Below are 17,980 nucleotides of genomic sequence, written 5' to 3'. Positions count from 1 at the left end.
AGTCCACAACCAGTTCCTTTGTCTTTGAGGTGTTGAGTTGCAGGTGGTTTGTGTGACTCCATGCGACAAAGTTCCTCACCAGACTTCTGTACTCCTCTTCCTGATCATCCCAGATACACCCCATGATGGCTGTGTCATCTGCAAACTTCTGAATGTGGCATAATTCATAGTTGTAGCAGAAGTCAGAGGTGTACAGGGTGAAGAGAAGAGGGGACAGCACAATTCCCTGTGGTGCTCCTGTGCTGCTGACCACAGTGTCAGACATGATGTCCTTCAGCCTGACGTACTGTGGTCTGTCAGTGAGGTAGTTGGAGATCCAAGCCACCAGGCAGGGGTCCACCTCCATCCTGTTCAGTTTTTCCTGAAGCATACAGGGCCGGATGGTATTAAAGGCACTGGAAAAGTCAAGAAACAGGATCCTGACTGTGCCTTTTCCCCCATCCAGGTGTGAGTGGGCTCTGTGTAGGAGGTACAGGATGGCATCCTGCACTCCGACATCTGAGTCTGACAGCTGTGGGGAAGAAGCTGTTCCGGTACCTGGTGGTAAATAAATCACAATTCTCAGAATCTTATTGACTATATGAAAAGGATGAATTAAGGATATCTGCATACACAGGAAAATGCTTCCTTACTGCATGTGCAAAGGTCTTGTGACATTCATCAGCACTGTCCTCTCTGATGTGAACCACAGAGTGTGGCTCACAGAATAATAGGTGGAACTTTCCCACTCAGAGCCACAATTATCCACGCAGGTCAGCAGTTGACCTCAGATGCATATCTGTGGACTGTGGGTGAAGGAAAAAATGTCCATCCCGGTTTTCCCTCCAAGGCACGAGCAATAAGCAGAGTTCTGTCCTTTCCTTCTAAGATTCCTAATTATTTAAAGTAACACTCAGGTATGCCATTCAGCTGGGTTAGTTACGACGTCGGGAGCAGCTTGGGAGAACAAGGAAACACAGACTGCTTCAGGTTGTCTTCCCAAATCGACTCAAAGGTTTATTTAGTACATAACAGCTTATATAGAGGAAAAAAAGGTTCGTGTGTCAGCAAGTTCTCAGTTCAAACCGGTACAGACCAAATAAGGAAACGTCTTCCTGCCTTGTGAGCAAAGAAGTATCCTGTGTGTAGTTTATCAGTTCAGCTACAATTTATGATCATCCCAGCAAAATACACTCCTAGACATAAAATACAGAGTTCTTTCATTAGTGAATTCTGAAACAAACCACCTGGCCTTTAACGAGCCTTTTCCAGGAGATAAAGAAAAAGGGAGGATGGGAGTAAGGAAGTGGTCTCGTCTCTGTGGTGTTTTCGACCTTGGGGTATGTTACAGGAAAAATGATTCTATGTTTCTTTACCTTCTTTTAAATGTACAAAGATGCCTTTTGTCTGCCCTTTGCCTATGGTTAGATTAGTTTAGAATTATCTTTTTAGACTTTCTCAGCAAAGACATACTGTTTTGGGACATATTGTTTTAGATTGTTTTATCTCTCACAGCCTTCTCCCAGCTCTCTGCTGACGAGACTAGCGCCACATATGGAGTTGTTTATTTTATTTGTTTTGTATTTTCTTATCCTGTTCTCACTGTCTTTCCTATAAAAATTACCAAGCCACTGTGCATGGTGTGAGTTGTTCTTAGCAGCTCACCCGTGTACACGTTTGATAAAGAAAGTAACTTTGTCTCATTGTGTCTTTATTTCTCCTGGGTCTTTTACAGAGTTTTCCCCCAACATTTCTTGGTCCTTCGACAGCCGGATCACCTCCATCGTGTCCCATCTCCGTGACCAGTCCACGTTGTTCGCCTGTCGACAGCCCACACACCAGGTGTGTGGAAAAAGACCAAGAGCGTTAAATTCGGGTCTTGGCCAACGTCTTAGAAAGCGACCCACGGTGGTGGGACCCGATCGAGGTGGACCAGACCCGGCGACACCGACCAGGTAGATACAGACACACTGACACAATCTTGCGTAAAAGCGCATTTTGAATTCAGGGAATTTAAAATAGCGGAAGTAGCTCGTCGACTGGTAGCTCTGGGAGCTCGTCGACTGGTAGCGTAGCTCGTCGACTGGAAGCTTTGGAAGCTCGTCGACTGGTAGCTTTGGAGCTCTGGGTAGCTCCCCCAGCTGGGTCTAGACTGGGTCTAGGGAGTAAGTAGCTCTGGGAGCTCCCCTTATTATAAGGGTTCCGGTCGCGCGCGTCGAAGCTGTGAATGTGAATGTGTGTGTGTGTGTATTGTTTTAATTAATGGAGCAAGCTGAATTTTCACGGTCCAATAAGAGACTGAGCTGCTCCTACTGTGTTTTTCTTTTACTGCTATTCACTGACGTGCTGGTGAGTTGAGAGAACGGTCGAGTTCCGTCTCGTAAAGTTCACACCGCTTTTGGAAATAGTCCGAAAGTAGAAGGGCGTGTGAGCAACCACTCTCGTCTCTAATACCAGCGAAGGTGATAGCAGCTGTATTGTGTATATATTACTTAAACAAAAATAAGTAAATACATAAATAAGATGGGTAATCAAGCAAGGGAAATTAAAACTCACTCCTGCTGACGAGCAGTGGTGAGAAAAGAAAAGTCCAGACGCCGGACAAAAACAGTGTCTGTAAACTGAGAGATTTAAGAAAACAAAATATAAACAGTCAGAAGAACAGAACTCAACTGCCAGTTTAGTAAAACCAGAAGACGAGACACTGTGCAGTTCCCACAACCCTTTTAGTAAACCATCACTCACTCCTGCAGCCGCATCTGCAGCACCACCCATATCAGGAAGAACTTAATCCCTTATTAAGTGAAAACTAGAGATCACAGTAGTTTGAAGTAGTTTAAAAGGGTTGAAAACAGACCCCACTGAGTAGATATAAATATAAAAAGTACGAAATAAAGATGAACAAAGGGAAAATTACAGTAGAAATTATCTTTAGAGTATTTGAAATTAATAATAGCAAGGATAACAACCTGTAAAGTGATATTAACAATGAAACACAGTTGGCATGATGACCATGCCCAGCATGTATAAAATGAATATAAAGCAAATAATTCACACGAAAATATTTTAATAAAATAAATAAGGTATATTAAGGCTGTGTCACTGTTCAGCCAAGGACAGTGTGTGAAAAGGTAACTGTCTCCACCTTGGGAAAAGGATGATTCTGCAGGTCATCTGAAGCCCTTGATGGATACAAAATAAAATATAAATAATATATTATAATAGAACTGCCTGGTCCGCCATGCAACAGAGAGAACAAATGTGACCGCAGATTGGATGAATTCAAAATTATCTGTTTGCTGAATAAGATGATCCTAACTATCAAATTGGCTCAGTAGTAGTATAGTGGTACACACTGATAAAATATTATAATATGCCATTGCTGTCATATAAGACAAAGAGGATAATATTAACAATGAAAATATTAATATGAAGAGGCACCTTAATCTGTTATGATGTGAGGTGAATAATTGTTAAGCAGTAGTCTGCATCAAGCTTAAGGTTTGCTGAAACTCAGTGTAATGACATGTGAGATGAAGACAATACGGAGAATAACTAAACTAATGAAGTGCATAGAGGCACTTGACCAGCTTGAAACCTATCATCCTAGAATGACACATTGCTGAGATATAGAGCACACCTATAATAACAACCAATAAGCAAAACCCTGTAGACAACAGCTAAAACTACAGGATTGAGAAGCTGAATTAAATATGTAGACACTGCTAAGCTGATGAGCATGTTCCACATTTTCTTTTCTTTTTATTTATTTGTTTCTTTTAGAGCAGAAGAAAGACTCTAGGTCTGACCAACCGTCTCAGTCGTGGGCAAAAAGATGTCAGTCAATAAAATTCTAAAAGATAATTTATTGACAAAAAATATATCAAGAGATAAAAGATAAAACAGTCCAGTGTCCCACTTAAGAATTGTATAAAAACACACAGTCCCAAGGCCAGAGCCAGCTATGCCACACAGCCAAGTTGCACTCCACATGTTGCCTTTAACAGGGTTAGAAGTCGTCCTTGGAGACCCACCACCCTGCAAGCATATAGTCAGTGGTCACTCAAGCCTCTGCAACTCTGCTGCCTTTAGGCTGTGGCATATAATAGGCCCTGGCCTGCACAGAGAGACAAAACGACACACTTAATATAAAATTCATAGGGCAAAACCCGTCCATCCCAATCATATCTGATTTCATCACATTACATACCTGCACAGAGAGACAAAACAAAACAGCAGTGTTTGTAGTGTGGGCTATATGTAGACCAGTGTATCAGTGCAATCAAGTACACCTGCCTCTAATTAGTCCAACCTCATTCCAGCCATTGGCTCACCAAAAATGTGACACACACAAAACCACTCCCAACCCAGTGCAACTTCACACAATAATATGGAGCTGAATTAACACAGGCACATTAGTCTACCATGTTACAAGCTGCATGCTATTACAAGCCAACATATGCAGACTTCTGCCTTGTTCGGGTGGCAGCATTTTTCTTTTTTCTTTTGTGTCCTGACACGTTTATGTTTTTTGTTTTTGTTTGATTATTTTGTTGGTTTTGGAAACGAATTTAAACGAACTTGTGACAATACTTGAGAATAACAGTGACACATAGTGATTAGGCATATGATTGAAAAATGCCTAGGTTTAGAGCTGTGAGCTATGAGCTGTGAGCAATGCAAAGTTAAATATATATATGTATAAATGGGAAACAACCCTAACTTGAAAGTTTGAAATGTGTGAGATCCATGAATTGTTTGAAAAACTAGAAATTATTCAAAACTGCCTTAAGTGAAAATGTAGTGTTGCATCTATTCTCCCAAACCAAGACGAACAAAAAAGAAGAAGCTTTCTGTAACTTCAAAATAAGGCTGACTGTTGACAATAGACTAAAACACTAATCCACAGGTGGCTATCAGGAACAGAGAGGCGAGCAAAGTCACAAACACTAAGGCTGCAGACAGCCACGCAGAAACAGCAGATAACATAGAGACAACGCCTGCTAGAACCGTGGAGAGGAAGGTCACTTCCCACGAGATTGTAGGAGTAGAGGACAAATTAGTTGTAAAGTCAGCTTCAGGCCACACAACTGTACAACAATTAACTGCCCTTTTAGAACTAGTACACACAGCAAGTGGCCGCAGGTGCTTTATTAAATGCATATATGACCCGTTGTGTCCAGTAAATTTGCTAGGTAGAGACGCTCTGACAAAACTTAAGATAGCAGTCATGCCATTCTTTTCTGGTATTACACCTGAGTGCCAGAAACCGACCGAGTATCACAACATTCTGAGATTTAAACAAACTCCAGGCCCAGGTCCACCTTATGATCAGCAAGTGTGGAAGCTAGGAGAACAGCATTTGACCTTACAGCACAGGCCGAAATTGTGTAGGTTACGCAGTAACCACAGATAGTAAAATAATAGAAGCAAAACCATTTTCTTCTTCATGTTCTGCACAGAGCGCTGAGCTGATAGCTGTAATACGCGAAAGCTAAATACACAAAGACAAACTAATAAACATACATACAGACAGCCAGTATGTTTTCTCTGCTGTGCATCATTTCGCAAAGCTCTGGCAAAACAGAGGAATGATTACATCAACCGGTAAACCAGTCCAGCATGCAAGCCTCTTACAACGCCTGCTGACTGTAATAAATTTACCACAACAACTCGCATTGTGTAAATGTGCAGCACACAAAACTGATGGCTCTTTTATTACTACAGGCAACAATTTTGCTGACAGAGCCGCAAAACAGGCGGCACAAAAGACAAACATGACATTGATGGCAGTAAACACACATCAGATTCCACTGGATGTGTTGCAAAGTGAACAAAAAGCAGCGAGCACAGCAGAGCAGGCAAAATGGCTAAAACACGGTGCAGTTCTGACAAACGATTTAATGATGTGTTATGGCAAGCCAGTGTTGCCAAAATCGCTCCACAAGATGGCGGCATTAGTGACTCATGGCTGTACGCATTTGTCATCGGGGGGAATGACCTGTATTGTCAACTCTCATTTTTACACTGTAAATTTTGAAACTTCAGCAAAACAATTTGTCAGAACATGCATGACGTGTCAAAAATATAATGCTCAGGGTAACCTGCGACCACAAAGAGGCCGTTTTCCAACTCCGCCTCATCCTTTTCACACAATTCATATGGATTTTATTGAACTAAGCGAATGTCAAGGGTCAAAATACGCCCTAGTGGTTATAGACGTGTTCTCAAAGTGGCCGGAAATCTATCCAGTGAAAAAGGCAGATGCAATTTCAGTAGCAAAGTGCCTGTGCAATCACTTCATACCCACATATGGCATCCCAGCTTTGATACGGTCAGACAACGGCACTCATTTTGTAAATGATGTCATCACTAAGGTCTCTAAAGCACTCGGTTTCAGCATAAAACACCACTGTGCTTATCACCCTCAGAGCGCAGGCCTTGTAGAGAGAACTAACGGCACTATAAAACAAAGGCTCAGGAAATGCATGGCAGAAACAGGAAGGCCGTGGCCTGAATGTTTGGGTTTAGTGAAAATGTGGATGCGCTTAACACAAGGCTCCCATAAACTAACTCCATTTGAAATCATTCATGGCAGGCCGTTTCCACTGCCTATTACCAGTCAACCAATAGACAAAGCAATCAGAGAAAACACATTAGCAGAATGGATGTCTAAGCTGTTAGAAAACAAAGAGATCATTGTACATAATCAACAACCTGATGATGTTTCTCCAGTGTCTTGCAGACTAAAGCCCGGTGACTGGGTTCTGATCAAGGTGCTCCAAAGGAAAAACTGGAGCACACCCAGGTGGGAGGGGCCATACCAAGTCCTCCTCACTACACCGACCGCTTGCAAAATTGCGGAACGACCATCCTGGATCCATCAGAGTCACTGCAGGCGAGTAAGTGAAGCCATCTAAACTCAGCCGACACAGGCTCGCCCAATTGTTGTGATCTCGCCCGGTGGAGGGAACAGCCTTTCTGGCCGGGGGGTCTACTCACGACAGGAGGGTGTGTCCTGTTGTCATGAGGTGGTGGCTCCTAATAACTGCAGCGGCCCTGACCATGGCCGGGCTCCTCACCTTTGCTTCCGTGAGGGACAACAAGTCACGCTATATGGAGAAAAGGCAGACACTGTATGACAAAGGAAAGTACACCAAGTTTCCCCATGGCTACGCCACTAACTTCTGGTGGCAGTTTATGAACACTACAGCTCACTTGAATAACAAAACTGACTGCTATGCATGTACCCATATGCCCCTATCCTCACAGACGTCTGGCCTGTGGCCGTACAGCATACCTGAAGATCGCAGTTGGTGCCTGTTGGGCCTGGCAACACATCCAGGCTACGGTACTCTTTGGTCCAAAGCCAACTACAGCATCCCAGCGAAAGCAACCTGGAGGTCATCATCACTCACAAACGTGAACTGTTCCGGACAGACATACCTACTGACCTGGCCCCAAGTCTCAGACCAACTGCCTGATGTAATTCTACTGAACAAGCTGAACGCAGCGCAACTGCCAGTATGTGTGATGAACAATGGATCGCGGGCAGTGGGGGAGCTGCCTACTCACCTATCTACTGGATGATACTACAAACAAAGACTCAGTACCAGACAGGATGTGCACGGACGGCACCAAGCAGTAAAGGAACCAGAGTTTCGCATCTGAGGAGGAGTGAAATTCTTACAGAGCTTGATCCCCGGCATTGGAGTTGCCGAGGTGCGGGATCATGTGGAAATCAACCGATATGCTCTGCTACGACACATCAACTTGACTAAGACCCTGGGAACCGCCTTAGCAGGAGAACAGCAGGCCATCAGAACGATGGTGCTGCAGAACAGACTGACACTAGACCTGCTAACAGCATCACAAGGAGGAGTTTGCAAGCTGATCGGGGAAACATGTTGCACTTTTATCCCTGATGGATACGAAACTGGAGGAGACATTTATGAAGCTTTGCAGAATTTGACCGCTCTGCAAAAATATGTCACTGAACACACACCTGGAGCAGCTACAGCACAAAGCTGGCTGGACTGGCTGTTCAGCGGTTCATGGCTGGCTGCTGTAGCAAAGCCATTTTTCCTTCTAGGTCTCATCATGATAGCACTGCTCATATTAGTGTTGTGTGTGTTGCCATGCCTAAGAGTAATGATTTCACAGATGATAACAACTACAATGACTGCTTATGTTGCCGTGCCTGAAGAAGAACAACATCCCGTTGCAATTCTGTTAGAGGAGAACTTGTACTAGCTGCTAATAAATGACGTGGTGATTAAAAATGACTTGTCAAGTGATCATGCACTGATTAAAACATTAGTAGGTTATGCAAGTTTTCATGCTTTTATTTTTTTTGAAGTCTTGAGTTTTAAACATAAAGTTTTTCATTTTAAATATGAAGTTTTCATTATTTTACATATAAAGTTTTCAATTTAAGGTTTGCATCATTTTAAAATATAAGGTTTTCATCCTTGTATTTTTTGAAGTTTTCATTTTACATATTAGGCTTTCATCATTTTTAAATATAAAGTTTTCATTTTACTTTTTATCCTTTATTTTTTGTAGTTTTATTATTTTTTCTTGTTTATTCCACTTGTTATTTCATTTACTATGATTTTCATTTACTATGTTTTTCTTTTTATTATTTTCTTTTGTTTTATTCTTTAGACCAAATGACTGCCATTTCTGCTATGCTGACATTTTGAAGATTTTGGAAATTAAAAATTGCCTAAGATACTTAATAAATAACCTTCATAGACAATTGTTGTATACATTTAAAATAAGTTAAAACAGGAGGGAATGTTACAGGAAAAATGATTCTATGTTTCTTTACCTTCTTTTAAATGTACAAAGATGCCTTTTGTCTGCCCTTTGCCTATGGTTAGATTAGTTTAGAATTATCTTTTTAGACTTTCTCAGCAAAGACATACTGTTTTGGGACATATTGTTTTAGATTGTTTTATCTCTCACAGCCTTCTCCCAGCTCTCTGCTGACGAGACTAGCGCCACATATGGAGTTGTTTATTTTATTTGTTTTGTATTTTCTTATCCTGTTCTCACTGTCTTTCCTATAAAAATTACCAAGCCACTGTGCATGGTGTGAGTTGTTCTTAGCAGCTCACCCGTGTACACGTTTGATAAAGAAAGTAACTTTGTCTCATTGTGTCTTTATTTCTCCTGGGTCTTTTACAGAGTTTTCCCCCAACAGGGTACCAGCTTGTGAGTCTTACACATTAATTCTTGGGTCACAGAGAAAGAGAAAAACAACTAGTAGATGGGCCTTATTGAGTAACAGTTTTCCTGTATAAAACAATATCCTGTAAATGCTAACCGTGGTATCAAAATATCACAACAGTGGGAGGACATGCAAGCTCCTCACAGAATGCCCAAACACGAACCTCTTTTAAAAAAAAGTTCAAATCAAGCTTGATCGTCTGCAGATGGAAGCATGATGCTGCAGTAGATTTCACAATATTCCAGTAGAAGAAGAAAGATGGGGCTTTAAGCTCACGTACAGTAAATTCAAATTCAAATTTTATTTGTCACGTACACAGTCATACACAGTACGATATGCAGTGAAATGCTTAGACAACTGCTCGTGACCTAAAGAAAAAAAAAAAGGAAAAGGCTATGAATAAGATAGGAAATAAATATGAAAAAATTAAAAAGGGTAAATTTAACTAGGAAGGAATAAAATATAAAAAATTAAAGTTAAAAATGAAATAACTGTACAACAGAATACACAATACACAGTATAGAACTATATAAGAATGTATGAAGAAATATAAATATATATATATACACAATAACAGCAGCTGTACAGTACAGGCAGACACCGCTCACACTACAGTTATGATACCAGGCCTCTAGTTTAAACTAGTGAATTTAGGGCATTTTAAAATGAAAATATCAGGACATGATCTTAGCGGGTATCACATTTACAATATGTTATGTTTTTTATTTGGTCCTCCTCACTGCCCATCATCAACATGACTCAGAGACACTGAAGAAAGTTAGCACCCTCCAGGAAGTAAACCAGATTGAAAGACGTCATATTTTACCTTTAAAACATTTAACAGTCAACATGATGGTGAGGCACTGTGGGTGTGGCGAGTGGCTGGCTTAACATTCATTTAACAGTCTTAATCACATATCATCCCACTGATGAGCAGGAACATCTACTAGTGTGCGTTTTTTCTACTGACTGCAACCCTGTCATTGTGCTGTGCCCTTCTCCATAAGTCAGGGTTCCTTTGAACAAAGACTTGGACATGAGTATGTTTCTGGTGAGAAACTTTAATTGTTTATGATTGCAAAACAGAAACAGTGTAATACACACACAGTCACAGTTGTCATGTCTGAAAATACAAGTCATTGCAGAGCTGCAGGAAAACCTTTAAACGTCCCAAAATATTTTACTTAAAAGCATTGAAAAAAAAAAAACCACGAAGTGCTGCATAATAAGACCAAACATGTAAAATCACAGGCCGACAGTAAAGATACAACAGCAAAGACACATCCACTGCTTTTATGCTGGTTACTGGAGCTTCAGGGGGGACCAATGATGTCACAGAACAGCAGCCAATCAGAGACAGTAGGATGAAGGTCCTCCATAAGGCAGAGTGCGTCCTCACTTTCCTGTTCAGAGACAAACATCAGCGATTTCAGCTCGGATCTGGTGACCTTTGACCTTTCCTAACACACACATGTATGTGCTCTGTGACTCAGCTGACACACGTCTTACCTTTTAGCTTCCTCCAAAGGAGCAGAACTCAAACCAGAACCAGGAGAACCACAGAAACCAGACCTGACATGATGGAGGCTGTGAGAGGAGGGCCAGAGGATGGGGACCAGTACCAGTACCAGGATGAGCTTTTACATTAGGAGGAGGATCTGTGGGAGGATCTGTGGGAGGATCTGCAGGAACAACGACAAAGATGGTTCAGTCAGTTTATTATCTGGTCAGTTCATCAGTTCCAGTAGTCTGTGGAAGCTTCCTCACTGATAGACAGAGCTGTCTGAATTCTTGAAAGACTAAAGAAAGGATCTTCAGGTTACACTGAGGATACACTGAGACTGTCTGTCATGAAAGTCTTTATTTATGGACTTTATCAGGCACAGGATGGAGAGGAGTGCAGTGACGGTCTGGGCGTACCCATCTTCTTCTCTCATCCCAAGACCGCAGACAGAAATCAGCATTATAGAATAAATTATTTAGATCAGGATCAACTGCAGACGATTGGAACGAGTGATTCTGCCTATCCTGAGTCCTCTCCTATACTGTCCTCACACACATGACTGCAAGCCTGCCTACAATACCAATGGACAGGTGTGTCAACTGTGGTGGGCCCAATCAGCAGAGGAGATGATCTCATTCCAAACAGACTCCCTGCATCTTTCACAGCAGCAATGAGATGTGCTTTTCTCTGTGGTTAAACCTTAGTGACTCACATTTATATTTATATTAAATATTCTCCTCTTGAAAGAGAAACATGGGCCTGAAAAGAAACTAATGTTCACATCTGTCAGTCACAACCTGACACTGAGTCTCTTTAGTAAATCCAGCAGAGTTTTAAAGTCAAATAGAGGTTTTGTGCCACCACAGTGAAGATGGACTTCTTTGTTCCTTCTTTAATATTCCAACCTTTGTAATGATGGGATAATTTTCTCTGGCTGCTCTGTTTATGTGACCTGAATACATTAAGAGAACATGTATCGATAAAGTAAGATATAACCTACCACCTTTCATTGATCTCTATGACATTTCTACTAAAGTCCAGGAAAAGAGGTTGAATAAGAAAGATCATTGCACTGACCTCTGACTGTCAGCCTGCTTTTAGGAGACTGATCAACACCAGTTGAGCACGAGTAGAGACCTTCATCAGACTTCTGAACATTAGTGAGAGTCAACTTTAATTCAGGATCAGATCTCATTTTCTCACCAACTTTATATAAAGAAAAGTTCCCCAGATCTTTGAATTGACAAAGCAGGATCTCATTACTTCCTGTCCACACAGGAAATGAAGGGGCCTTCAGGATCAGAGAACCAGCTGACCAACAGAGACACAAACAGAGTGATACAGAGACATACTTCCACCAACACACAGAGTCATACAGACACAGCTGGAACATCTGTACCTGAAACAATGATGTTGACTTCATCACTACGCTGCCCAGATGAGCTTTCACAGAAGTAAGCTCCATCAGAGGGGTTACGCAACTTGAGTTGACACAGAGACTTTATAATAACAAGGCCTTCAGCTGCTCCACACCTCTCAGTGAGTGTTCCTGTGGTCCTCTTCACTGTCCATCCATCAACTGTTTTTCCATCACCATCAACACAAGTCAGAATCGCTAGAGCACCACCACTGAAGAACTGCTTGTGATCTGGAGTTACACTCAGAGAGACTGAAGGGCAGACAGATACACAGACAGAGTAAATGTATTTGTGTTCTTGTTGGAGTCTCACTGATGGTTTTCACTTCCATCGACTCACCTGCAGAAACAGTCAGTGCAGAGAGATGCAGCACACACACACCTGCAACAGGAGGACAGAGGTCACTGAAGGTCAGAGGTCACGGAAGGTCAGACAAAAAATGTGAGGGTGTACTACGGGGGTGGGGAACTCAGGCCTTGAGACCTAGTGTCCTTGATCTAACACAGCTGATTTAAACAGCTAAGTAACTTCCTCAAGATATCTTGAAGTTCTCCAGAGGCCTGGTAATGAACTAATCATCGGATTCAGGTGTGTTTACCCAGGGGGGAATCAAAAACCTGCAGGACACCAGCTCTCGAGGCCTGGAGTTTGACACCCCTGGTGTACGAGCTTCATTCTCTTATAGTGCGTACAAAAAAAACTGCATGAATCCTGCATGATTCATCAACAGAGGTGGGCATTACCAAAGTAAAAATACTTTGTTACTGTGCTTAAGTGGTAAAAGTGGGCGGGGCAGTAAGTCACACTACTTCAGCATCTAGCTAGCCCTGCTGAAGAGGAGCGAGCATAAAGGGAGTAACGGTTTATTATATGTCAGGTCATTTCAAATGCAGCATTTCTATGAGCACAACAAACATCAGCAAACACACAAACTATTTGTGTGCAGTTTGTCTCACAGTGTGTTACAGTTAACGGTCCAGCTGCTGTATTTCAAAGAGAGGAAAGAAAGAGAGCTAACGTCACTCAGAGATGGAGAAAGATAAGAAAGAAGCACATGAGAGGCCGTAGAGAGCTTAGATTTAAAGAGAAGGACTGCTTAGTGTGATGTCATGAACTGGAAATGTAAACAAGCCATGACTTTAATCACATATTGGACCTGTATGTGAAGATCTTTCATGTTGTCAAACAAAGTAAATTATACTTAAATCCAGTGTTGGGAAGGTTACTCTTAAAATGTATTCCACTACAGATTAGAAAAATGCATGCCCCAAAAATGTATTTTGTAACGTATTCCATTATGTTACTCAATGTGAGTAATGTATTCTGAGTACTTTGGATTACTTTATATATTATCATGCGTTTTATAACTGCATGAATGTACTATTGCTGTGAGATATATTACTATTACTGAAGGCTACTCGCCATACCAATACAAAATAGATGTTTAAATCTTAATATACATGAGTAACAGTAGGTGGACATTAGGTTAGGCTGCACTTTTTGCAGCGATCTGGTATAGAAAACTATTCAGCGCATATATAAAACAGGTGCGCGGCTTGAACCGTAGTAAAGGGACCTCTGGCTAATACGTCGGGTGCCGTGTCGGGCTCGTAGCCGAAAAATAGATTAACTTTGTTGTCTGGGTCAACTTTGTTTTAGACAGAGAGAGGCGTTGAAAGACTGCTCCAACTGAACTTATTGTTTCGGAGGAAAACACGAACACGGTGTACAGTCGAGTCTTAATAGCTTACTTACAACTGGGCTCGTCAGGCTCTCTTCTTGGCTGCAGTGGTTATTATTATATTTACATGCTTCCAGCTCCCGTTTCTTTTTTTTTCTTTTTTTTTGGATCTTTAGCCATCAGAATTGTTGTCTTAAGGCCAAGAAAGATGCCAAGCGGATTTATTTTACCAAGTGGATCATCATGGCCTTGCCATATTGGTCCATTTGATTGACCTTTATTATAATTATGTATTTATTTTATTTTCGGTTGCTACAAACGGGACAGACATGACTGGGGGATAGGACAGGGAGAAAGAATGAAAGAAAGAGAGGGAGAGAAAGAAAACCAGAGGAGAGAAGAGACGGTGAGAAAGGGGGGAAGAATGAAAGAAAAACAAACAAAACACCTGGATCACCTGTATGGAGAAAAAACAAACAGAAGAGAAAGCAAACAACAAAGAGCAACATAATAAATACAGCACCATCACAATAAACTAGCTAGCAGTAGATAACAGTTACACAATATGGGATCTTGTTGATCCCATATTGTGTAACTAGTCTGTCAAACGAAATAAAGTCTGTTCCTTCCAATATATGTTCCAAGTATTTAATTCCTTTACCACTCCAATCTGAAATGTTTATCATATTATTGTTTTGTAATATGTCAGGGTTGTTCCAGATAGGTGTACGTTTGCTTTGGATTAATGAAGACTCTGTCGTTTTTAGAAACTCCCACCATGCTGTCAGAGAAGAGCTGATGTTGATGCTTTTAAAGCATTCATGTCGTTTGATGTTTGAGCTGATAAATGGTAGGTCTCAAATTTCTAGGTTATTACATAGTGCCTGTTCTACATCTATCCAAGGTTCATCTAAGAGGGTGTGTTTAAACCATCTAGAGATGAACTGAAGCCTGTTGGCTAAAAAATAGTGATTAAAGTTAGGCAGATCTAATCCTCCTTTATCCTTGGTCCTTTGTTGTGTTTTTAAGCTGATACGTGGGGGCTTATCTTTCCAAAGGAATTTAGAAATATACGAGTCTAGAGATCTGAACCAATCTTGTGATGGCTTATTTGGGATCATTGAAAATAAATAGTTCATTTTTGGCAAGACCATCATTTTTATAGCGGCGACCCTTCCCATGAGTGATATGGGTAAAGATTTCCATCTACCCAGGTCGCCTTCTACTGTCTTTAAAAGTGGGATGTGGTTTAATTTAGTTAATTCTGAAAGTTTAGGGGAGACATTAATACCTAAATATTTTATATTTCCACATTGCAGTGGGGAAGGAGAAGAATTATGGAAGGAGCAATTAATCGGAAGAACTGTTGATTATGACCAGTTAATTGAATAATCTGAAACACTTGAGAAGGAATTTATCAATTCAATTACCCCAGAGAGATTGGTTTGTGAGTTTTGGAGAAAAAGTAACACATCATCCGCATAAAGGCTGATTTTATGTTCTACATTCTTACATTTTATGCCCTTAATTACTGAATTCTGTCTGATTGCTGCTGCTAGTGGCTCAATAAAAATTGCAAACAGTGAAGGGGAGAGTGGGCATCCCTGCCTGGTGCCCCTCAGGAGACAGAAGCTGGAGGATGTCTGGTCATTTGTTCTAACACAAGCTGTTGGGGAGTTATATAATATTTTTAACCAGTTTATGAAAGAGGATCCAAAACCAAATTTGTGTAAAGTTGCAAATAGAAATTTCCAGTTAACTCTGTCAAATGCTTTTTCCGCATCTAAAGAAAATATTATGGTTTCAATGTTTTTACTGCATGAGTAGTCTATTAAATTAAGTAATCTACGTGTATTTGTTGATGAGTGCCTACCTTTCATCAAACCAGTTTGGTCAGGATGAATTAAAAGGGGCGTAATTTTCTGTAATCTTTTTGAGAGAGCTTTGCAGATTATTTTAAGGTCTACATTAATAAGGGATATTGGACGATAGCTTGAAGGAAGGAGAAGAGCTCCCATTTCTGCTCGATGAGAACTAATTTTCCACTCTCCTTTCTCTCCCTCCCTCGCTCACAGACACATAACGTGTATGGCGGTCCATTCTCCCTGCAGCACGGACTACACTGCCCATGAGGCTACATCGTTTAGGGCAATGCCTGTAACACTCTGCCTGTTAGCTTAGCACAACAACAACAACAAAAAGCCTCTCTCTCTCCCAGGAAAAACACAGTCGCAGAGAGAGCGCGTCACCCTATAACCACGGCAACCGTAACGCTGCCGCCTAGAACAACAGAACGTAGCTGTCAAACAAAACCCAAACAGTCCTGACCCGCCACAATATGAAACAGGAAAATACCAATAATCCATTTATTTCAACAAAGTAACTGTATTCCAAATACCACCTATTTAAACGGTAACTGTAACGGAATACAGTTACTCATATTTTGTATTTGAAATACGTAACGGCGTACATGTATTCCGTACACTGCTTATTTTATGTACTTTCAGTAATACGTGAAAATCATGGGTAGTTTAGTGCAGAATAAACAGGTTAGCTTGCAGTGCTGTAATGAGTTATTTAGTATTTCTTGAGCCAGTGAGGGTCAGAGGTCACTGAACAAACTGCTCTTCAACATGGAAGACCATCACCATCCTTACTGCTGAGGCAGCAGAGCTCCTCGTCCCTCAGACTGATTCAACCTGGCTGCCATGAAGAAAGCTTAAGGAAGTCCTTCCTGCTGTAGTCTATAAATCTAGATGGTGAGATCAATTATAGGCCAATCTCCAACCTTCCTTTCATAGCTAAAATCCTTGAAAGAGTAGTTGTCACACAGCTAACTGAACATCTGTGGAGGAATGGCTTATTGGAAGAGTTTCAGTCAGGTTTCATCACAGCACAGAAACAGTGAAGGTTACAAATGATCTTATCTGATAGTGGACTCATGTCAGTGTTTTGAACGGGTTATAAAACAACAGTGTAAGAACAGTTTCATGGTGTAAGATGCCAGTTTTGACAAGTACAGACTAGTGTAACGGTCTCATCCTTCTCTTTCTCTTTCTGTGTCCTTTTCATTAGAAACTGTCAATCCCTCCCCCGCATCACCCTGACTCGTATCATGAACAGGCTTGTGTCCACATGAACGTGCAGACTTTCCCCTTTGAAAAACAAAACAAAACATTTTTTTTTTTAATATAAAATACACCAAAACAATCTCCAGCACCGTCAGATGGAGGTGCTGGTCAATGAAGCCTCTAAACAGTAAGTCAAAAATAGAAATAAATAGAAATAAAGGCACACAGCTCTGATGCATAAAGACTTGTGAGCAATGTTCCCCGCTGTTCACCACACCTGTTAAATTTTAGAAACTTTCAGAAAATCCAAGCACACAGAGGCTGAACACACATCCTGAGACACTGCCAACATCTCTGTGTGTAAAGGAGACACACACACTGAAAAAGCTGCTGTGATGGATCAGAGGTGAGAAATTCTTCTTACCGTGCAGCAGGATCACAGACAGCAGCCTCATTTTCATCCTCACAGTCCCGTTACAGAGCTCCTCACTGCCTCGGACCTCACCCTCCTCTCAGGAGACTCTCAACAGGAAGCTGTAGCACTCTGACAGGAGGCGCCTCCACAATAAAAGCTGCCCTAGATATACACCTGTGCCAGTCTCGCTGGGTGCTAGATTGGTGGCTGCCAATTGCTTCACAGATTGAATAGGTTATATGCAGAGAGGAATTTCCCTACAGGGATCAATGATATTATTAATCCATCTAGTTTCATCCAACGTCTTGTGGAGAAGGTGTCCAAGTGCGGAACACGACAGAGATTTTCCCTGGGTAGGATACAACTTTCTTATGCATCTTGATATGCAGTGAAAAAATAAACAATTATTTAAAAAAATGTATTTCATATGTATTTATTCATGTGTCGTAGTCATGGCACATGACCCATATGGAAAAATATATATGTCTTATAAAGTTTGTATCTGTCTTGTGTGAAACTTGTATGAAAAGCATGCAAGAGTGAAAACAGATATAAGATCCCTTGAAAAATTATGTAAATGAAACTTGTATGTTTTGGACAACATATGAAAGTGGCCACTTTCATGACTAAATCATCCATCCATCCATCCATCTTCATCCTCTTTATCCGGGGCCGGG

The 17,980-nt window shown here is 41.2% G+C and overlaps 1 protein-coding gene and 1 long non-coding RNA gene across 3 annotated transcripts; one reads left to right on the top strand and one right to left on the bottom strand.

Annotated features, from left to right (window-relative positions):
• Nucleotides 1-1,312: 1,312 nt before the first annotated feature.
• LOC309703738 lies at nucleotides 1,313-9,129 on the top strand. Its single transcript, XR_014276004.1, has 2 exons — nucleotides 1,313-1,934; nucleotides 6,715-9,129. It is a non-coding gene; the product is annotated as an uncharacterized lncRNA (long non-coding RNA).
• A 482-nt stretch (nucleotides 9,130-9,611) lies between these two features.
• Nucleotides 9,612-17,416, bottom strand: LOC309703647 (uncharacterized protein). Of its 2 annotated transcripts, XM_082528580.1 has the most exons (6): nucleotides 17,313-17,416; nucleotides 12,476-12,517; nucleotides 12,118-12,387; nucleotides 11,796-12,029; nucleotides 10,724-10,896; nucleotides 9,612-10,617 (listed from the first exon to the last, which is right to left on the bottom strand). In XM_082528580.1, the coding sequence occupies exons 1-5, from the start codon at nucleotides 17,347-17,349 to the stop codon at nucleotides 10,727-10,729; spliced, it is 753 nt and encodes a 250-aa protein (XP_082384706.1). In that variant the 5' UTR covers nucleotides 17,350-17,416; the 3' UTR covers nucleotides 9,612-10,617; nucleotides 10,724-10,726. The 2 variants fall into 2 exon arrangements, with proteins under 2 accessions (XP_082384706.1, XP_082384707.1); XM_082528581.1 differs by lacking the exon at nucleotides 11,796-12,029.
• Nucleotides 17,417-17,980: the final 564 nt, after the last annotated feature.

The sequence above is a fragment of the Aulonocara stuartgranti genome (genome assembly GCF_965226115.1).
Source record: "Aulonocara stuartgranti genome assembly, chromosome: 3".
NCBI classification, from domain to species: domain Eukaryota; kingdom Metazoa; phylum Chordata; class Actinopteri; order Cichliformes; family Cichlidae; genus Aulonocara; species Aulonocara stuartgranti.
This window is presented reverse-complemented; position numbering and strand designations above follow the sequence as displayed.

Bases quoted from the DNA above. Each gene is read 5' to 3' on its own strand.
- LOC309703647 (XM_082528580.1), bottom strand. From the start codon at position 17,349: ATGAAAATGAGGCTGCTGTCTGTGATCCTGCTGCACG. The intron at 12,518-17,312 runs GTAAGAAGAATT...CTCCTGTTGCAG, and splicing joins GTCTGTGATCCTGCTGCACG to GTGTGTGTGTGCTGCATCTC. The intron at 10,897-11,795 runs GTCAGTGCAATG...TTGTTCCTGCAG, and splicing joins AAGCAGGCTGACAGTCAGAG to ATCCTCCCACAGATCCTCCC.